The sequence below is a fragment of the Galeopterus variegatus genome, unplaced genomic scaffold (genome assembly GCF_000696425.1).
Source record: "Galeopterus variegatus unplaced genomic scaffold, G_variegatus-3.0.2 Scaffold25, whole genome shotgun sequence".
NCBI classification, from domain to species: Eukaryota; Metazoa; Chordata; class Mammalia; order Dermoptera; family Cynocephalidae; genus Galeopterus; species Galeopterus variegatus.
Genome location: NW_007726136.1, coordinates 1,349,581 through 1,372,980, shown reverse-complemented (window position 1 = coordinate 1,372,980; position 23,400 = coordinate 1,349,581). Strand labels below are relative to the sequence as shown.

Sequence of the window (23,400 nt, the reverse complement as noted above, 5' to 3'; positions counted from 1 at the left end):
CGTCATGGGGGGTCCACCTCATAACCTCATTGAAGCCTACTTACCTCCTGTGGGGAAAATAGAATAGTTTAGTCAGGCCCCCTCACCTCAGGTCTGGTTGGGGGTGGTGCAGCACATTCTTTGTAAACAAGTTGTGTGTGGGTGGAGTTAGTGTGCATGCGCACCAATGTATCTTTTTAGTTTGTTGCTATCCTGTGTTCCTTTTGAGTTTGCAGAGCAGCAGCCCTGAACTGCTGGTGAGCAGAGAGCTCATGTCTAAAAATAGAGCACATTTACTTTGCTGGCAGCTGCTCAGTTTTTCTTTGGACTTTGCAGGTAGCAGTTGAGTTTCTGGCTTTCTCTTTGGACTGCCTAGCTCTGAGATGTGTGTGTGCTGAATAAAGACTATTTCTTCTTCAACCAAGGCTCCAAGGACATTTTTCCAGTTACCTAACCCATAGACCTGGGTGTGAGGGGTTTGTGACCCAGTCTGGACAACAGGCTTGAGGGGTCTGTGAGCTTTAGGCCCAGCCCTAGCTCTACACCTCCTCAAAGACCTCATCTCTAAACACCATCACAGTGGGGATTAGGACTTCAACGTATGGATTTTAAGGGACATAAGCATTCAGTCCATAGCACCCTGGAGTTAGGGAAGGGTCACAAAGCACAAGACCTTGCAATTTCTGAATAAAATCAGGATGGGATTGACAGGAAGAAGCAAGAGGGGATGGCTATTGGGTTAAGTAACAAGCAATGTCTGCCCTACTGACTTAAAGTATTTAAAGTATTTATATGTTTTTGTAGTAGTTGCCCTAAAGTTTGCAAGAAACATTTACAACTAATTGAAGTCCACTTTCAAGTAACATTATACCATTTCACAGGCAGTGCACATACCTCATAACAGAGTATTCCCAATTCTACCACAATATTGTTGCTATTATTATTTTGAAAAAATTGGCATCTATTCAATCAGTTAAAAATAAGAAAAATAAAATATTTTATTTTACCTTCATGTGCTCCTTCTTAAATGCTTTTCCTTTTTTTATATAGATCTAAGTTTCTGACCTACATCATTTTCTTCCTCTCTGAAGAGCATCTTTTAACATTTCTTGCATTTCTTGTAGGTCTACTAGCAACAAATTCTAGTTTTTGTTTGTCTGAGAAAGTCTTTATTTCTCCTTCACTTTTAAATTCACTATATACAGAATTCTAGTTCTGGAAGTCTTTTTCTTTAAGCACTTTAAATATTTAACTCCACTCTCATCTTCCTTGCATGACTCAGATGAGTAGTCTGATATTATTCTTATTATGTTCCTCTGTAGGAAAGGTGGGTTTTTTCCTCTGGCTTCTTTCAAGATTCTCCTTCTGTGTTTCACTTTCTGCCATTTGCATATGATATTCCTAAGTGTAGATTATTTGGCATTTATCTTGTTTAGTGTTCTCTGAGCTTTCTACATATGTGGATTGGTGGCTGTCATTAATTTTGGAAAATTCTTAGCCACTATTACTTCAAATACTTCTTCTGTTGCTTTGTCTTTTTCTTCTCCTTTTGGTATTCCCATTACACATGTTACACCTTCCGTAATCTCTCCACAGTTCTCAGATATTCTGCTCCAGTGGTTTTCATTTTTTTCTCTTTGATTTTCAGTCTGGAAAGTTTTTATTGACATATCTTCAAATTCATAGTTTCTTTCTTTGGACATATCTAGTCTACTGAAGAGCCCATAAAGGCATTCTTTATTTCTGTTGGTATTTTTTATTTCTAGCATATTCTTTCAATTCCTTCTTGGAGTTTCTATCTCTCTGTTTATGTTACCCATCTGTTCTTCCTTGTTGTCTACTTTTCCCTTAGAGCCCTTAGCATATTAATTTTAGTTACTTTAAATTCCCAGTCTACTAATTTCAAAATCTCTGCCATATCCAAGCCTGGTTCTGAGCTTGCTTTGTCTCTTCAGACTGCGTATTTAGCCTTTTAGAATGCCTTGTAATTTTTTTGTTGAATGCTAAACATGATGTATTGGGTAAAAAGCTCTAAGGTAAATAGGCCTTTGATATAAGGTTTTGTGCTTATCTGGCTAGGAGTTAGGCTGTGTTTATTGTTTTCTATAGCTGTAGAGTCAGAGGCTAAAATTTCCTCCAATGTCCTTGATTTTGTCTCCCACATTATCTTTTCCTAAGAATTGCTTCTTAAATAGAGTCCGAGCCTTGAAGTTCTTTCCATTGTAACTTGTTATTACGCAGGAGCTCTACTAATGTGGTGGCAAGGTGTGGTAGAAGGGGAAGCATTCTGTAATCCTATGTTTGCCCCTGGGCTGTTAACTTCACAAGTGCTTCTCAGCTTTCCCTACTGGTTTTAGGTGAGACAGGAAAGTTAGAGGGAGATAGAGCTGATTATGCTCTGGTAAAACCCACGGTTGGTTAGGCTCAAATAAAATAGTTTTGCTTGAGGAAACTTTATTAAGTCTTTATTAAGGGAATACTCTTTGGGCATATTTTAAATGGTTGCTTTCTCCTTCCCACTGCAGAAGCACAAGGAATTTTCCACCAATTTTCACAGTGAGAATCTGGTAGGGTTCCTGGAGCTAAACCTCAGGAAAGTCTTAAGACTACCCACACCAGAGTTTTTAATTCTCAAGCTAGTTCACACTAATTCTCCAGTACTTTTTCAATTACAGTTTAAGTGTTTCTACCTGTACTGGCTCCAGCAGTGGGTTTGTACTCCAGGTAAGCTGTGATTCTTTATATCTACCTGTCTCTCTAGTTTTCAAGGCCGTGGTTTGCTTATGATCTCAGTTCTGTGATGGACCTAAGAAGAGTTGTTGTTTCTTCATTTGTTCAGCTTTTTTCTTGTTGTGAGGATGGGAATGATAACTTGCAAGTTCTTTACATGTTGGAATGGAAACTGGAATTCCGTGTTTTATTTTATTTGATAATTGTTTGTGGTGATATTTGTTGTCTGTCTAACTTCTATTTGCCCCTTTCTAATAGCTGACAATTTCTGTTTGGCATCCAGGTGGTTCTGGAAAGTATGGTTCCAGCTATGGCTCCAGAGTGGACATATCAGAGTATGTACTGCCCTGGCCACAGTGATGGTGCTGGGTGAGTATGTGACCTGCATTAGCTTAATAAGATTCCTTTTTGTTGAAACATAATTGATTATACATATTTATGGGGTACAGAGTTGATTATCAGCATTTGTGTACAATGTGTGATGATCAAATCAGGAGAGTTGGTATATTTATCATTACAAAACATATGCATTCTTTGTGTCCATTAATCAATTTCTCCCTAACCCTCCTCCCTATCCCCTTTTGCCTCCACTCTAATAACCACAGTTCTTTTCTTTCCTTCTGAAAAGTTCAATGTATTATTGTGTTTGTTGTTTCTTTCTTTCTTTTTTAGCTTCAACTTATGAGTGAGGATGTGTGGTATTTCTCTTTCTGTGCCTGGCTTTTTTCACTTAACATAATTTTCTCCAAGTTCATCCATGTTCCTGTGGATGGCAAAATTTCATTCTTTCTTTTGGCTGAGTAGTATTCCATTGTGTGTACATACCACATTTTCCTTATCCAGTCGTCCATCAATGGACATTTAGGTTGGCTCCATACCTTGGCTATTGTAAATAGAGCTATAATATACATAGGAATGCAGGTTTCCCTTCAATGTGATGGTTTCCATTCCTTTGGTTATATACCCAGCAGTGGAATTGCTGGATTGTATGGCAGTTTTGTCTGTACTTGGATGAGGAAACTCCATACTGTTTTCCGTAATGGCTACACTAATCTACAGTCTCACCAACAGTGTGGAATTGTCCTCCTTTCTTCACACCCTCACCAGCATTTGTCATTCTCTGTATTTTTGATAATAGCCAGTCTAACTGGGGTAACATTGGGGAAAGGACAGCTTCTTCAATAAATGGTGCTGGGAAAACTGGATATCCATGTGTAGAAGAATGAAATTAGACCCATACCTCTCGTTATATACCAAAATCAACTCAAAATGGATTAAAGACTTAAATATAAGACTTGAAATTATAGAATTCCTAGAAGGAAACATAGGGGAAATACTTCAGGATGCAGGACTGGGCAAAGATATTATGAATAATATTAATACTAGCACGTCTCAACTGGGTTTCAATGAGAGAATTAAGTCCTACACAAAATTATTTGAATGACTATTTTCTCAATTCTCCAAAGGATACAGAGTTAGCAACATTCTAGATGCATAGGACAGAAAATAATCCATTACATAGAATGGATGTCTTAGGGCATTGGGATAATTCCCTCAGAGAACTCTGGTTGAAAAGGACTACTCTAGACTCTTATTACTAAGCAAGCAAAGAAATGACCTTGCCCTTGGAAATCTGAGAGGCCATCAAAGAGGTACCAAGGATAACTGATGGGCCAAAACCCAGGAGAGAAAGGAATCCCAAAGAGACACTGCTGATGATTGGAGTGCTTCCCCTTGAAAGGGATTTGCTAATTCTCACACAGGGACTGAGACAGCAGAAGCTACAGCTCAGAGTCTAAGAAGTGAGCAGAATTCTAGCATGTTTAGGAGGCCAGAGAGACAAAACTTGGAGTTAGGTTCCTGCCAAAGGGAAAAGTACAGTAAACACTCTAGGCTTTGAACTGGGACTTCCAACATGCTACATCCTAGGAGTAAGACATCTGATCTGTGAAGTATGTTTTAATTTTCCCAATTTTTATTACTGAAACTGAAATAAAGACAAAGAAGTTTTAAAATAAAAATACCACAAGAAAATATCAAAATAGACTTTTGGAGCTAAATCACAATTACTGAGAAAGGTATCTCTCAAAGAAGCAAAGATTGTCACGTTATACTGGCAGTTATTGAAGATACTTGAGATCCATGAATTTCTTGCTTTTATTCTAGAAACTATTGTGATAGTGCGGAACACTGAAAGAAATACCAAATTACTTAAACTTGGTCTTTTGGGGTTTTTAAAATTTGATTTTATATATCTTGAATATCATAGCAGTGTGCTAAGAAATTCATTTTCACACATACACATACACACAAAAACACACACACATACACAGTTATTCTTGACAAATATTTTTCCAGAATCAATTACTGAGTATTTTTCCAAAAAAAGGGAGGAAAATATCTTTTCTTAACAACATAATGTTGTGATTTTGGAAAAAACAAACAAAAAAGACCATGCTTTTTTGGTTGAGCAAATTCTAGTTCTAGAAATTCATTTTAATGACATAACCAGACAAAATGTAAAAAAAAAAAATATGTTTTAGTTGCCCATCAGAGCCTTGTTAGTAATAGTAAAAATGTAGAAACAACATAAACATTCAGCATTAGATTCGGTTAAAAGTATTACAGAATAAGCAAATCCATAAAGATAAAAAGTAAAGTACTGGTTTCTAGGAGCTGGGGGGAGAAATGGGTAGTGATTGCTAATGGCTAGAGAGTTTCTTTTGGCAGTGATGGAAATGTCCTAAAATTGACTGTGGTGATAGTTAGAAAATTATATAAATCTACCGCTTGTTCTCACTCATAACTGACTGCCAGGAAAGAAGGAAGGGAGGGAGAGAGAGAGAAGGGAAGGAGGGAGGAAGGAAGGAATGAAGGAAAGAAAGAAGGAAAAGACCACAATATGTTGAACTTTCAGAAGGAGAGAACAAATCTAAGGATACTAGAGATGGAGGGAGACAGGAAGAGGGTTTGGGAAGTGGTAAGTCAGGCAAAGGGCATAAAGAAATATCACAATTTGTAAGAATGAATATGCTAATAATAAATTTAAATTTAAAATAAATAAATAAATATATTAAAAACTATTGACTTGCACACTTTAAATGGGTGAGTTATAGTATTACTTACATCTCAGTAAAGCTGTTTAAAAATTACACTATCCATTAAATCAGTGAAACACTCTGAAACCATCATAAAATGTGATGTTAAATCATTTTCATTTTTATACGGAAAGATGTCTGTAATAGTTGTTAAATTAAAAATCTGATTTACTCTTACATGATAAAATAGGAAACATGTAATTTACCCTTACTTGATGTGAGTGATACCTCCCCTTGGTGTCATTGTGAGACTGAAGTCAAGAAATATGAAGTGCTCAGCATCCATGCTGCACAGATGTGCTTTCTAAATTACAAATATGATTACACATCTTCCCTATAGTAGCTGAGCACCCCATTTCCTCCAGAACAGCTTAAGTTTGTCAGGTGATTAAGGCCCTGGGATGCCTCATCTCCAGTGGACTCTCCTACACTCCTGGACTTGCACTGCCTGCTCTAGCAATGCCTTGCAGCTTGTGTTTTTCTAAAATTAACAAGATGCTCTGCCTCTATCCTTCACATCGGCTGTTTCTTTTCACCAGATGTGCTGCTCTTTCTCCACTCTGCTCTTCTATGTCAGCCCAGCAAGAGCCAGTATAGCTCCCATTCAAGCATTCCTCCTGATGACATCTTCTCTCACTCTAGAAGTCACCACTCCAGCTTGTACAGTATATCTTGGTCTTTATGTTCTTTTATCATTACTCGTTACACATTTTTCCTAAGTACCTTTTTTCCCATAATGCTGTGAAAGCCTCAAGAGCAGGGACAATGTCATTTTAATTACTGTATCCTCAGGACCTCACACAGTGCCGGGCATAGTGTAGGGATCAATATATGAAGATTGAACTGAACCATATAGAATATTAGGCATTTCATGCATTTGAGATGAATGAATGGGGAAGAGTAATACACCCAAGAGCCAAACTGAGTAAGTGACATGACAGATAAAAAGACTTTAAAACAACATTCTTAAATTTTCTCAAAGAACTAAAGTAAGATGTACAGAAAGTCAAGAAAATGATGTAGGCACATATTAGAAACATCAATGAAGAGATAGAAAACAAAAGAAAAAGAAAAAGAAATATTCTGGAGCTGCAGTACAATTGAAATGAAAATTTCACTAGAGGGATTCACATGCAGATGTGAGCAGGCAGAAGAATCAGTGAACTTGAAGTTATGAAATGAAAATTATTAAGTCTGAAGAATAGAAAGAAAACAGATTGAAGAAAAGTGAACAGAGCTTATGGGACCTGTGGGACACCATCAAGCAGACCAACATATGCCAAACAATAAAAAAGAATATTTGAGGAAATAATGGATGGGTCAGGAAGATGGCAGAATAGAACTTTCCAGTACTCATCTCCTCACAGAAACATGAATTTGAACAACTATCCATGCACAAAAACACCTTCACAAGAGCTAAGGAAACCAGATGACAGACTACTACATTTGGATATAGCACAGAAATAAAAAAGACAAATTAAATTGTGTTGGAAGGACAATTTTACATTACCTGTACCACCCCTACCCCAATCCCAGGCAGCACAGAGTGGAAAGAGATCCCCTCCAGTTGAGGGAAGGAGAGAGAAGTGAGCACTAGACTTAGATCCCAACACTGGGCCTGCTTCAGTAAAACCCAGCAACAGGCAGGCAGCATGGCCCCAGACTCCAAGCCAGCACCCACAGACTGAGCCTCTAGGCCCATCCCAGCACCAGGCTTTATCCTGCCTTCTAGCATGCCCTGTAGACTTAGTCTCTATGCTGCCCCACTGCCAGGACAACACCAGGGGCCTCCGACTTTGGAACAGCACCAGCACCAGGCTGACCCCCATACCTCCAGGCTGACCCCTATAGCTTCAGGCTTCAACCAGCCCCAGCACCAGGCTCTCCTGGCTCTATTGCCCTAGACATCAGGCTAGCACCTGTAGATTCAGGCTCTAAGCCAATCCCTATGGATAAAGGCTCCAGGCCCACCCAGTGCCAGCCCAGCTCCTGCAGCCCAGGCCAGTTACACATAGACTGAGCCTCCAAGTCTGCCCTGGTGCCAGTTGGGACCATGCAACCCCATGCCTTCATGCCTGCCTCAGCACTAGGCAAGCCCCCAAAGACTCAGTCTTAAGGCCCAACCCAGTGCCAGGCCATCCCTGGCCCAGACTCATGCTCTGGATTGCCCACAGAACTGGTGGTCTCCCGTATCCCTAATCATCAGTCATCAGTCCCATGGACCCAGCCTCAAGGTCAGGCCCTGCAGATACAGGCTCCAGACCTACCCCATGCCAGACCAGGCCCTGAGGCCCCAGACTCCAGCCATGCCCCAAGTTTCAGACCAGCCCAGAGCCAGGTTAGTACACACAACTCCAGAAATTAAGGCTGCCCTAGCACCTGGTCCACATCCCTACCTTCAGGATCCAAGGGTGTCCAATGCTAGCCTGCTCCGCTCAGCCCTACCTTCCAGGCCAACTCCTGTGGCACCATGTTTTCAAACTGAGGGTCCAGGCAGGCTCCAGTAGACCCCAGGGCTTGACCAGCCACCACATGGACCCAGGTTCTGGGACCACTCCTGTAGACTCAGGTTCCTAGTCAGCCCTGTGGACTGACTATTTATATAGATTATTTATATAATCTAAAGGAAATTCTGGAGCTCAACAATTCAGCAAATGAAAAATGCAATAGGGAGCTACAACAGCAGAACTGATCAAAATAAAAAAGAATTTATGAACTCAAAGACTAGTAACTTGACCATATACAGTCAGAAGAGGGAAAAGAATAGAAAGTAATGAAAGTTTACAGGATGTAAAGGAAAGCATCAAAAGAGCAAATTTTCTAGCAATAGTTCATGAAGGAGAAGAGAGAGACAAAGGGGTAGAAAGTTTATTTAAAGAAATAATATCAGGGGAGAGAGAATCAAGAGGGTGGAATAGATGTCCCCAGAGTCACTCTCTCCCACAGTTGACCAATTTACAACTATTTTAAAAAGCAATGACTGCCAAGCTGGGGATGCTAGAGCTCAGGGGAAGAGGAAGAGAGACATGGAGTTTGTGAAGGTTGGAGAAGCTGTGTGATAAGAGAAAAGAGGGACTATTCCAACCATTGTGAGCCCTGACCATTTTGAGCCCCAGCCATTTCAAGGCTGGTCCTGGAGAGCACATGGAGCAAGAGCTGGCAAAAACCACAACTGTGCCCTTTGTGCAAAGTTGCTTGGAGACTGCAGGGGAGAGGAGGGCCTTGGTGGACCCCAGACCAGCAAGGCCACTGAAAGGGTTCCCATGGACATACACAGGAGTGAAGGGCCACAGACAACAGCAAAAAGGAGCCACTCAAAGGCCAGTGAGTCATCACACGGGGTCAGTGCACAGATCTCCCCATGGCAAGTGTTTGGAATGCAGGGGGGTGGGGAGTCGAGCCAATCAGGAGAACATTGGGGCACAGCATAGACAGCTGATCTGCCTCCAATCAGCACAGGCCCACTCGGTGGAGACTGGTCAGGAGTATAGATCTACAGAGGGTGCAGTATGCTGAAGAGACTCAGGCCCTGACCAAAGTTTCCACACAACCCAGGTGTATCAGGCTTCACAAGATCTGGAAGGACTTAAAAGATCAACAATTAAAACCTGAGCTGCACAAAAAGCCTTCCCCAGGGAATCAGCCATAAAGCAGCAATTTAGCTCAACTGCAGGACTCAACCAATGATCCTCACAGGAAGTTCTCTCATTTTAGAAGGGTGGAGACTGGTCAGGAGTATAGATCTACAGAGGGTGCAGTATGCTGAAGAGACTCAGGCCCTGACCAAAGTTTCCACACAACCCAGGTGTATCAGGCTTCACAAGATCTGGAAGGACTTAAAAGATCAACAATTAAAACCTGAGCTGCACAAAAAGCCTTCCCCAGGGAATCAGCCATAAAGCAGCAATTTAGCTCAACTGCAGGACTCAACCAATGATCCTCACAGGAAGTTCTCTCATTTTAGAAGGAAAGGACAACAAATTAGTTCCAGTGCAGAGTTCAAGTGGTGGGGGTAGCTAATAATCCAACACAGAAGTGAAAGAAAACACAAAATACCTACAGATCAGAGATAAATATCTGATGTTAACTCATAAAGGTTTAACACCACCAAAGAACACCTATAAAACCTACAAGAGCTGGAAGTTCCATAGGCAAAGAGCTGGGTCGAGGGGAGCCCAAGAGCCTCAGCCATGCCCCCTGATGTCTGCATCCAGCCCAGTGGTGACTAAGCCACCTCCAGAAGCCCCTGGTCTTCCAAGCTGGGATGGGAGGGTAAAAGGACTTCAGCCATGCCACCCAACAGCTACATCCAGCCTAGCAACAACCAAGCTGCTACAGAAGCCCCTCAGGCTCTCAAGCCAGGGTGGAGGGGCCAAGGGCTCAGCCACAAACCTCTGACGTCTGCATCCAGTTCAGTGATTACCGAGTCTCTACAGAACCCCCCCCCCATGCTTTCAAGCTGGGATGCGGGGGCTGAGGGCCTCAGCCATGCCCCCTGATGTCCTCATCCAGCCCAGCAATGACCAAGCCACCACTAGAAGCCACACAAGATCCCAAACCAGGGAGGGGAAGACTGAGGGACAATTCATGCCCCCCTGATATGCATCCAGCCTGGCAATGACCAGACTGCCAACAGAAGCCCTCCAGGCCCCCGAACCAGAAAGGGGGTAAGGGCCTCAGTTATACCACCACACAAATGTCCACATTCAGCCCAGAGACAACCACACAGCTTCTGGAAACCCCTCAGACCCAAACCAGGGGTGGTACCGAAGACCTAAGCCATGACCCCTGACGTCTGCATCTAGCCTCGTGATAACCACCCTGCCACTAGAAGCCCCTTGGGCTCCCAATCCTGGGGGTGGGGGTCAAGGGCGCCAGTCATGCACCCCAATGTCTGAATCCAGCACAGCAATAATTGTGCCACTGCCAGAAAGCCCCTGTATCCCTGAGCAGGGGTGGGGGGAGCGGAGGGCCTCAATCATGGCCCCCAAAGTCCATATCCAGCCTAGTGACAACCTACCACTGCTGGAAGACCCCCAGGCTCCCAAGCCAGGTTGGGGGGGCCAAGGGCTCCAGCCATGCCCCTGACATCCACATAATGACCAGTGACAACCATGCCACCACTGGATGCCCCCTGGGCCCCAAGCCAGGGTGGGGATGCTGAGTGCCTCAGCCATGGATCCCTGATGTCCGCATCCAGCTTCATGATGATTGTGCCAATGCTGGAAGACATCTTGAGGTCCTGAACTGGGATGGGAGAGGGCCTAGGGCCTCAGCCAGTGCCAGAGGAACTGGCCCACAGCCCCAGCAGGTGTCAAGGTGAGCAGTGTCCCACGTGCCTTTGGGGGCACAGACTCCAGCCCCAGAAAGCCCTGCTCACTGCTGGAACAGGAGCCAAAGTGGTGCACAACAGCCACCACCACATCTATTCTCACCCTGAGGATGATTCACAACAACAGTAGCCACCATTCTACAGGCAGCCTGCCACACACTCAACAACATTGATACAAAAAGAGTCACCAGTGAAGCCTGCAAGTAGAGGAGGAAATCTTTATCCTCATAGCCAACCCCAGAGTAATAGAAGCAAGTGCTCTACTGGATGACCAAACATCAATGAAAAAATATTAGAACTACAAACAAACAAGAAGATATGACACCACCAAAGGAGTACCAGACCCCATAGAAAAGAAAACACTTGAAATGTCTGAAAAGGAATTCCTAGCAGTGACCTTAAGAAAACTCAAAGAGATAAGAAAAGACTCAATTAGAGAACACAATGAAACAAGAAAAAATATACAGGATATGAAGGAGGAAATTTACAAAGAGATTAATACATTTAAAAAGAATGTAGAGGAATACCTAGAAATGAAGGATTCACTCAATGAGATTAAAAAAAAAAAACCCACAAGAGAGCTTGAGTAGCAGGCTAGAGCAAGCAGAAGAAAGAATTTCAGATCTCAAAGATGGTCTTTTTGAAATAACCCAGGTGGACAAAAAAAAAAGGAAAAAAGAATTTAAAATAATGAAGAAAATCTAACAGACCTAGCAGACAACCTCAAGCACTCAAACATCCAAATCATGTGTATTCCAGAAGGAAAAAATATTGAAAACCTAAACAAGGAAATAATAACAGAAAACTCCTCAGGCATAGGGAGAAATGCAGACCTTCAGATCCAGGGAGCCCAAAGATCCCCAAACAGATTCAATCCAAAAAGATCCTCTCCAAGAAACATTGTAATTAAATTTGCAAATCTCAAAGACAAAGAATTCTAAAAGCAGCAAGAGAAAAGTGTCAAGTCACCTATAAGGGAGTCCCATCAGATTAACAGCAAACTTCTCAACTGAAACCCTATAGGCCAGAACAAAATGGGATGAGCCTTACCTAGCAAGGCTCTCCTTCAGAAATAAGGGAGAAAAAGTTTATTTCCCAGGCAAAGAAAAATTATGGGATTTCACCACCACATGAACACCTTTAAGAAATTCTCAAAAGTGTCCTATATCTGGAATCTGAATAAAGATAATCACTATCACAGTTACATGAGAAATGTAACAAAACAATTTTAACAAAAATGCAAACAAGAAAGAGAAAGAAGATAAATCATGCCACCTCAAATTTCCAACTAACACTGAACACAAGAAATGAAAGGGGAAGAAATGAACAGAAGAGATTTAAAACTTCTAAACAAAAAGCTATAAAATGACAGGAGTAAAACAATACCTGTCAATAACAATCCTAAATGTAAATGGATTAAACACCCCATTCAAAAGACACAGAATGACTGATTGGATTAAAAACCTAGACCCAAGTATATGCTGTCTTCAAGAGAATCACCTCACCTGTAAAGACACACACAGATTAAAAATGAAGGGATGGAAAAAGATATACCATCCAAATGGAAACCAAAAACAAGCAGGAGTAGCCATTATTATATCGGATAAAATAGACTTTAAGCCAAAAATCATAAAAAGAAACAAAGAAGGCCATTATATAATGATAAAGGGATATACTCAGCTAGAAGACATAACAATCATAAATATTTATGCACCCAGCACTGGAGCACCTGAATATATAAAACAAATACTCTCAGACCAAAGAAAGAAATAAACCCTAATGTGATAATAGTGGGTGACCTGAACACCCCCCTCTCTCAGCATGGGACAAATCTTCCAGACAACAAATCTGCAAAGAAACACAGGATCTAAACTACACCTTAGACCAACTGGACCTGGCAGACATCTACAGAACATTTCAGCCAACAATTACAGCATATACATTCTTCTCATCAGTACATGGAACATTTCCCAGGATAGACCACATGTTTGGTCACAAATCTAGTCTCAGCAATTTTTTTTAAAAAAGAAATCATTCCAAGTATCTTTTTAGACTGCAAAGGACTAAACCTGAAAATCAATAACAAGCAAAACTCTGGAAACTATACAAATGCATGGAAACTAACCAGTAGGCTTCTGAATGATCTATGGGTCCAAGAAGAAATTAAACAGGAAATCTAAAAGTTATTGGAACTAATGAAAAAAGATATATCATACCAAAATCTGTGGGATACTGCAAAAGCCACTGGAAGCCCTTGGGGCCCCAGTACTAAGAGGAAAGTTTATTGCAATAAACACTTACATCAAAAGAATAGAAAGGCTTCAAATAAACAACCTAACACTGCACCTCAATGAACTAGAGAAACAACAACAATACAGTCCTAAAAGGATTAGATGGAAGGAAATAATTAAGATCAAGGCAGAACTGATGAAGTAGAGACCCAAAAAATGATACAAAAGATCAATGAAACAAAAGGTTGGTTTTTCAAGAATATAAATAAAAGACAAACCATTAGCTAGGTTAACAAGAAAAGACCCAAATAACAAAAACCAGAAATGAAAAGGGAGACATCACAACCAATGCTATAGAAATATGAAGAATCATTAGAGATTATAAACTGTATGCCAACAAATATGAAAACCTGGAGGAAATGGATATATTTCTGGACATGTACAAACTACCCAGACTGAACCAAGAAGAAATAGAAAACCCGAACATACAATGAGATTAAGGAGGTCATTATGTTGGATGAAATAAGCCAGGCACAGAAAGACAAATCCCATATGATCTCACTCATAAGTGGAATCTAAAAAAGCTGATCTCATAGAAGTAGAGAGTAGAATGGAGGACACCAGAGGCTGGAGTGGATGGCACATGGGGGCTGGTGTGGGAAGATGTTGGTCAAAGTATACATATACACAGTTAGACAGGAGGAATAAGTTCAAGATATCTATTGTACAGCATGGTGACTATACTTAATAAGGATATATTACATTCTTAAAAATGCTAAGAGAGTGAATGTTAAATGTTATCACCACAAAAATAATAACTATGTGAGCTGTTGCATTTCTTAATTAGCCAGATTAGACCATTCCACAATGTAGATATACTTCAAAACATCATGTTGTACATGAAAAATGCGTATTTTATATGTAATTTTAAAAAATAAATTTGAAACAATAAACTTTAAAATTTTGTATTTTATTTTCAATAACCCTAATGAAATTATGAAAAACCTTAAATTTGTCACGTTAGCTACAAACTCCTGGGTCCAACGTGCAAGAAAAGCCATGTACTTACCCACAGACCCAATTGTCCACTAATCAACTGTACATATCCCAAACTACTGCCAAAGATTGGAGTGGGGGAGGGTCACTATTTCAGGAGCAATCTCTATAAACCTGAGAGGCTCCAATTTTTGCTCTGTAACATACCTTGTTGCCTCCCCCTTCAAGGACTAAATCATGAAGCTTTTAATGAGCACCCCACACAAGAGGTAGTATTTCCCTCCTTCAAACTCTTATAGCACTCTGTTTAGAACACCATACTTCATTTACTGCTTACCACCTCTTTGTACTGGTGGCTGTTGCGAGGAATTCACAGATAGGTGCTCTACTACTACCACAACCAGCCCATTCATGGGCGTAAGGTGGACACTGAGTCACATATACACTTGTTACATCAGGTTTCCCAGCTTCTAACCGCAGTGTAGACAAGACGAATAGTTCATGCAATGCCAAATCTTGTCATACATTGGGCATGTCCCCACTCCTTCCTCTCTTGTGTCTTATCAAGCATTCCCAGCCCTAACCCCATTTACACAATGAACCTACTACCTACTGTCATTAAAATGTATTTCGCAGCATATATTCTACATATGCACAAACTTCTTCTGCCCCCTGGAAAGAGGTATGTGAAGGGGAAGAAGGATACTGGGAGAACTAAAGATTAGGCCCATGTCTTAATGCAATCAGCCAAACTTTAATAGATTTGAGTCATAGCCTAGGTGTGGTTTAGGTTCTAAAGACAGCATATCGGGTAAAAACTTCAAATTACCTTGAAAATTCTTGGCAAGGCACCTCATTATATAATGACATATTGTCTATTAGTAAGTCAGAGCTAGTTTTTCTTTCATACTTGAAACAGCTAATATTTACTTAGCATAGCACAAGCACCAATGAAGTAAGTGCCTGTACAGAGGCCTGTGGAACAAAGAAAAAAATGTACTTCTAAACACTAAACTTTTACACAGTAAGATTCTCATGGTTCATATTTTGTGTGCGTGTGTGTGTGTGTGTGTGTGTGTGTGTTTTGAGCATCTATGATTACATTCATATCAGCTAAATTCAAGATAAAAATATATACCAGTTTGCCCTGCACAGCCCCGTCTTATGCCCATTATTAGGCCCCTTTCATTCTCAAAACATATTCCAATTTGGACTATGAAGAATAAAACAGAATTTCTTTGTGGTGATGGGACAGTTCTGTATTTCGGTTGTGGTAGTACTTGTACAATCTATACGTGTGATTAAAAAAATCATAAACTGAACACAAAGACTTATAAAAAAGAATGAGTAATTGCAAAAACTGGTGAAATCCAAGTATGGTCTGTGGTCCGGTTAACCATATTATGCCAACATCAATTTCGTGTTTTGAATAACGTATTCTAGCTATAAAATGATACCAATGGAGTAAGTCAGGTGAGGTACAAATGACCTCTCTGTCCTATTTTTAAACTTCTTGTGACTCTTATCATTATTTCAAACTAAAATTTTTAAAAATGTATACTGCATTTTTGACAAGTAATTATATGATCTCATTTGTTAAATGTACATAGTCATTCTTAGTCTCCCTTTCTGGACTTCATAGTTATTTCATGCAACTTCCCTGAGTCAATGTGGCAAAACAGTTAAATGTACATCAAAAGTGCATGGTCTCATTCTGTAGTACAGATTTGAGTATGGCAGTATGAGAAAAAAAAAATTCTCACTGCCTCCCAACCTTGCATCTAAGTCAACCTATATGAGTAAATTCTGGAGAAGGAAATGTAGGTCCAAGTGATGTATGCCACTCTGGGCCCAGTTCATAAAACTCTTCTATGCAATCCCCTATACATTACCTACTTTTTCCAACTAGATGCCAAAACTTAGAGTGAATTTGGAAACGGGATGTTGAAGATGTCACAGCCTCCTCTAGCCTGACAGCATGGAACATACGCTCCCCACACCACAATGCCCAGTGAATTTTACATGAGCAAGAAAAAACGTTGGTTGTCTCACACTACTAAGATTTCAGGGTTTATCCATTATATAAACTAGTAATATCTTTAGTAACACGTGGAGAATATTAAAATAACCAGAAAACTGCATTTTAATAAATTTAAAATAAATGAAAAAAGAAAATCTGTATGAACAATAGTCCATTCTTGTAAATACATATATACACAGACACACAAATATACACTAACAGTTTCTTGGATAACTACATAGAAAGTAATACAAATCAAGAAATGGAATGTAGAACAAGAGCAAGTGTGGGCAAATAAGTAAGAAAGAGTTCAATTTGTGCATGCCATAGAGAATAAAATGGGAAGATGAAAATAAAAATTGGGAACTGGAGAAAGTTCTGGGAAGATGAGAATAAAAATTGGGAATTGGAGAAAGTTCTGGACTGCAGAGATGTGGAGGTCAGCAGAATAAATGAAAAGATTGAAATAAAGGCTTAGACGCCATCACTTAGAGGGGACAATATGGAAACAAATGACCTAGACAATGCCATATGTGTACCAAAGATCTAAAATAAATGGCTGTTCCCATTATTTCTGAGGGGGGTGGAGTAGGGGTGAGTACAAGAAACCTAGAATCAGATAATGTGAGATCTTAAGTAGGTTCAATAATGATCCACTCTGGAACCTTGGAAAGTTCAAATTCCACATTTTTCAATCTTTAAAATGGTGATAAGATTTCCTCTTCTTTGTGGAATCATCATAAGAATGCAATAAGATCATGGCTGTAAAGTTTAATCATAAAGTCCAAAATACAGAGGAGGAAAAAGAGATCCTTAAAGAGTGGGATTGTTAAGCAAACTGGCTCTCTTCCCCATGCTTGAGGGCCCCAGGTCTGACGTAGCTTCCAAGTAAAGACAAGTTAAACTATTGTAGCAAAGCAAATGGAAAGTTCATTTTAGGTTCAGATCAGGTAGAAAAAATACAAATATGAAGAAAAAGGAGAAGAAAAATGGTTAAAAGACAGAATGATGTAAACACTTGCTCAAGATGAGACAAGTGAGTTTTTATTCAACAATGAAAAGCCTAGTTTAGCAGAAGGAACAAGGATCTGAGATGTTTGGGTCTTAGTATGAACATGGTATGAGAGAGTATCATTTAAAGCAGAGTTAAGTTTCTGGGGCCGGCCCGGTGGTGCGCCGCTTGAGAAGCGCAGCGGCGCTCCCGACGAGGGTTCAGATCCCACATACAGACCGGCCGCTCACTGGCTGAGTGAGGTGCGGGGGCAACACCGAGGGTTGCGATCCCGTTGCCGGTCCCGGTCCGGTACGGGCGCGACACTGAGGGTTGCGATCCGTTGCCGGTCACGAAAAAAGAAAAAAAAAAAAAAAAAAGGAAAAGGAAAAAAAAAATAAAGCAGAGTTAAGTTTCAAAGACAGAATACGTAATAAATTAGTAATTTAACAGATGGAGACAGAATATTCAATTTAAAATTTTTTAATTATACCTCCTGAGGGTCACCTGAGATTAACAGAGGAAAACCTTCCTAGCAGGTTACTGCAAACCCATTCCTAATTCAACTACACACCTCCATTTCATCTGCTTTACTTATTGGACAATTACGTGATATTTCATTTGAATTCAAAAGTTTTATGATGTGAACAAAAAGAGGTCTGGAATAATATTTAAGTATCAATATATCTACTGGGAAAAATTATGTAAAAATTCCACATGTTGCCATCATAGACAGAAGGGGATTTTCCTTTTACAAATGACTCTTTCCAGAGCTCCCTTCATGTCTCTGTTCCGCAGACTGTAGATGAAGGGGTTCAGCATGGGGGTCACCACAGTGTACATCATAGCCATGACAGTCTCCTTCACAGTAGAATTGTTAGCTGATGGGCATAAGTAGAGACCAATAACCGTCCCATAGAACAGGGACACCACAGAGAGGTGGGAGCCACAAAGCCATGACAGTCTCCTTCACAGTAGAATTGTTAGCTGATGGGCATAAGTAGAGACCTATAATTGTCCCATAGAACAAGGACACCACAGAGAGGTGGGAGCCACAGGTGGAGAAGGCCTTATGGATACCCCTAGCAGAAGGGACCTTGAGGATGGAGGTGACAATTCGTGCATAGGACACAATGATGAGTAAGAATGGGATGACGAGAATGAGACCTCCCATGATAAATATCACCAACTCATTAACTCGAGTGTCAGAGCAGGCCAGCTTCAGCAGAGCAGACATATCACAGAAAAAGTGGGAGATCACGTTGTCTGCACAAAAAGACAATCTGGCCATGAGCAGAGTGTGCAACAAGGCATGGAACGTAGACACAATGATGAGTAAGAATGGGATGACGAGAATGAGACCTCCCATGATAAATATCACCAATTCATTAACTCGAGTGTCAGAGCAGGCCAGCTTCAGCAGAGCAGACATATCACAGAAAAAGTGGGGGATCACGTTGTCTGCACAAAAAGACAATCTGGCCATGAGCAGAGTGTGCAACAAGGCATGGAACGTGGTCAGCACCCAGGACAGCACCACCAGGCAGAGACAGAGACTGGGGCTCATGATGGCGGTGTAATGCAGGGGGAAGCAGATGGCCACATAGCGGTCATAGGCCATGGCCACAAGGAGGAAGCTCTCCAGGTCTCCGAAAAACAGGAAGAAGTACATTTGGGTCAGGCAGGCTGCGTAAGGGATGGATGGGACTTGGATCTGCATGTTCTGCAACAATTTAGGAATGGTCACAGAAGACATGCAGAGGTCAGAGAAGGACAAGTTGCTTAGAAAGAAATACATGGGCGTGTGGAGATGGGAGTCCAGTCGAATGAGGACAATGATGAGGAGGTTCCCCAGGACAGTGGTGAGATACATGACCAGCGGAAGCAGATGGCCACATAGCGGTCATAGGCCATGGCCACAAGGAGGAAGCTCTCCAGGTCTGCAAAAAACAGGAAGAAGTACATTTGGGTCAGGCAGGCTGCGTAAGGGATGGATGGGACTTGGCTCTGCATGATCTGCAGCAGTTTGGGCATTGTGACTGAGGAAAAGCAGAGGTCAGAGAAGGACAAGTTGCTGAGAAACAAATACATGGGCGTGTGGAGATGGGAATCCAGTCGAATGAGGACAATGATAAGAAGGTTCCCCAGGATGGTGGTGAGATACATGGTCAGCAACAGGGCATAGAACATGTTTTGTTGCTCTGGCTGGATGGGCAGGCCCAAAAGGAGGAATTCTGAGATGATAGTTTGGTTCCTTCCTGTCATGCTCTGTCTCCAGTATTTTTAAGAGAAAATAATGGGTCCCTTAAAAACCTGAAAAAAAAAAAGAATCATACTCATATTTCTGTGATACACAGATAATTGAAGAACCCTTAACCATAACAACGATCTCTATAATCAATAAATGTAAGCCACTTTTTAGACTTACTCTCATTAGATGTGACAATATTGAATTTCTTTTCCTTCTATATTCCTAAAACACTCTCATCTATTAACTTCTGTATGATCACACTGGTTTTCCTGATACTTCCTTGGCCATTCATTCTCAAGAACTGTAATTAGTTTCTTCTCTAACAGTATCTTATATTGGTGTTCCTGGGCTTTTTCCTGAACCATGTTCTCTTGTAACTCTACATACAGAGCCCTGAAAGAGCTCACACCTATTCCCATGGCATTGATTATGGTCTAAACCTCATGGGTAAACTTCTCTATCACCTTCAGTTCTGTCTTACCAATTGTTTACTGATTATCTCCCCATGGGTATATCACAACCATCTTCAGCTCAACAGATCCCAAATGAAACTCATGATCTCACTTTGCCCCTCTCTCCCAATCCACTCCTCCAGTCTCTCATATCTCAGTAAAAGGAATCCAGGCTGAAAGCACAAACCTGAGAGTTTTGTTCATTCATTCATTTCTCTCACCATCAACACCTAATCTAGCAAGTCTTAAAATATCTGTGACTTCATTCTTTCTAATTCATCCACTGCTTATCCCAACTACCACCACCTTAGTCCAGGCTGACATCCTGCCTGCACTATTGGAACAGCCTCTTAATTCATCTCCCTGCTTCCATGCTCACTCTGCTTCAATCCCTTCATACTGTGGCATTCTAAGATAAAAATCTCATTATTATTTTTCTGCCTAAACTCTTCATGGATTCTCACTGTTCTTAAGATAAAGGCAAAATTGTTTTCAAGGGCACAAAACTGCTTCATGACCTGACATTGCCTATCTCCACAGCCTCATCTGGCCCCACAGTGACTCTTGCAGTCCTCTCTCCCACAATGCGGGACTTTAAGTCACAAATTCTCGTCTGCAGCTTTTCACACTTGCTGTCCCTCCTGCTCAGCACCTTTTTCCCCTGCTCCCTCTTCTCATGGCTTTCCCCCACTTATTCTTCAGGTATATTATTACATGTCACTTGCTCAGATAAACCTTCCTTGTCTCTACAGACTGAGACCTGCTGCTATTTCCACAGCATCCTGCACTCATCAAATAGCACTCTATGACCTTGATTACTAGTTTATAGCTAAACTTCCCTACCAGACTGTAAATTCCATGCAGAAAAGGCCAAGTTTGCCATCATGACTGTAGCAGGGCCAGCACCTGGCCTGGTGCCTGGGTGTGGCCAACATTTCATTAATATTTGTTGGCTGTCCTTCAGGCTGAGACATGGATTCCTCAAACTTTAAAGGCAGCAAATTCTCATTTAAATTAGAATAACTACTACTAAATCCCCTCAGAGTAAAAACTCACTATCTTTAACCATTTAGCCCTAGCTTTTGACACTTTGTTACATAATTCCTGGATGTAACTGCAGATCCCTGGAAACAATTAAACCACCCAACCACACTACATCTTATTCAGACAACCCAACATACATGTTTATGCTCTCACTTTGTTCCTTGTGTTGATATCCGTGATTGAAGTGATCCCGACATGTAAAAATAAAGCCAGTAGATAAGTTCATTAACTTGGGAAGAAAATAATGGAATAAACATAATTTTTACCCTTGAGATCTCACTCTGATTCTTCTCCAGATTTCCATACCTCATAGCGCTGCAGAGCAAAGAAAGCTTGAAGAGAGGCATTAAGGCATATGGGAAATTCCTTCCCTAAAAAGACATAACTGAGTTCAACTGCTAGGATTTTTACCCTGCTGATGCTATTTAATCTAGCAACTTAGTAGTCTTTTACATTCGGACATAACGTGATAGTGTTGCAGTAGGGAAGAGCATCAACTGGAATTTTATACACCTGATTTCTCAGAATGTTGCTTCCCTGGGAAATAAGTGGGACCCATCTCTGGTATCGTGTCTTATTAGAAATCACAAACCAGAGAAACATCACTTGTAGATGCTGCCACTGATCAGGGAAATGATATCAGCTTCTCAGTTAATAATACCTGACACCTTTTCACCTGGTAAATCCATAGTTTTCAGTCTGGCCTACACATAAGAATCACAAACGGCAGTGTATTTAAATTTTTATTTACATAAGAAAACCACCACCTGGTGACCCTGTTAAATGCTGGTTTTGATTCCGTAGGTCTGGTGCAGGGGCTAAAATTCTACATTTTAAAAGTTCAGATTTTACATTTGGTAATGCCAACTCTAACAGTCTGTGGACCACACTTTGAGTAGTAAGGACATACATTTTTAAAATTCAGATTATTGTGCCATCCCCCAATAAATGTAATCAGAATCTCTGGGAGTGTTTTAAAGCTCCTTAATTCAAATATATAACCAATGGTAAAGAATCTCTGTATTAAATGCCTATCTCACAGAAATGTCGTTATGTTGAAATGACACATCCTGTGAGGGTACAATGCATAGTAATATTAATGAACACTATTATTAGTCATAAAAAGATTTTAAGCAGTGAACATTAATCAAAATATTTCGGGGATGTGGCAGAGTTTTGGCAGGCAGAGAGGTGGAGAAGAGGAAAGTTATATCTGAAAAAGAATCCTGCAGAACATCACACAACCAAGGAAAACAAGACCCTTGGGCTAGTAAGACACTAAGGCACCAACTCATTCACCCCCCTGCCCAACTTACCCAGTGTGTTTGAGAGTGACTCAAGAGCCCAGACCCAAGACCCTGCTCCCTTTACTCATTATAGACATGTGAAGTAACAGCCTCTGTAGTCATCACCTATGTCTGTCTGCACCATCTCTTCTCATATCTCCCATTCTGCCCATCCCTGGGCCCAAGGGGCTCTGCATCCCGGAGGAGTTTAGATCCTGGAGGAACTCATTAAAAACAAAGTAATTACCTAGGACCTGTCTAGGACAAATTGTCGCAGAGTCCTGCAGTGGTGAATGATTACTGTCACTGATCACACCTGACTATACTTTGGGGGGTCAAGAGGATGGAGAAGCTCATGGATGGATGCTTAGTCATTGCCTGTTTAGGGAATGGACTGTGTAGCTGGAGCCTACATTTGGGGAGGTGAAGAATGGTTGGAAAAGCCATAAAAGCAAGGAGAAACCACACTGTAAATCTCCTAAAATTTCTTAAGAGTATGTAAGAGTTTAGGCTTTATCCTGTGGACAGGAAGCCATCAGTGATATCTCAGTAAAGTACCACAATGAAAGACATATTTTGGAAATATTCCAAGGATGGCAGAATCTCTCACTACAACCCAGCTCCCTATAAACATACCCCAGTGGGGAGATAAAACTGCCACTAACAAAGATCCCACTTCTACGATCCAACCATCTGCAGATATACAGAAAAGACAGGAATAGGAGAAAAGATGAATTCTCCCAGATAATGTTCAATTCTTCCCCTCCCCTGCCCAAAAAAAAGAAAAAGGAAGACCAGATTTGCATCCCATTATTCCTAGTTTCTAACCTCTCTAGGAAAACCTTAATAACATCCAGACACCACCATCATCCCTACCACTCTGTATGTCAGACTACCTCCTAGTGCCAGCTTTTGCTTACCCTGCAATTATCAGGAGTACATAGTCACATTTATAACTCCTTCTACCACACTTATTCCATGTTCCCTTTT

General features: G+C 40.9%; 1 protein-coding gene across 1 annotated transcript; it reads right to left on the bottom strand.

The window, feature by feature from the left end:
- Positions 1-18,103: 18,103 nt before the first annotated feature.
- LOC103587456 (olfactory receptor 1E2) lies at positions 18,104-19,642 on the bottom strand. Its single transcript, XM_008568913.1, has 4 exons — positions 19,379-19,642; positions 18,740-19,100; positions 18,339-18,544; positions 18,104-18,235 (listed from the first exon to the last, which is right to left on the bottom strand). The coding sequence occupies exons 1-4, from the start codon at positions 19,640-19,642 to the stop codon at positions 18,104-18,106; spliced, it is 963 nt and encodes a 320-aa protein (XP_008567135.1).
- Between the last annotated feature and the right edge of the window lie 3,758 nt (positions 19,643-23,400).

Coding starts and splice junctions, on each gene's coding strand:
- LOC103587456 (XM_008568913.1), bottom strand. CDS start 19,642: ATGACAGGAAGGAACCAAACTATCATCTCAGAATTCCTCCTTTTGGGC. Junction 19,101..19,378: donor TGCAGATCATGCAGAGCCAA/GTCCCATCCATC, acceptor AAATTGTTGCAG/AACATGCAGATCCAAGTCCC. Junction 18,545..18,739: donor GGTGATATTTATCATGGGAG/GTCTCATTCTCG, acceptor TTATCATGGGAG/GTCTCATTCTCGTCATCCCA.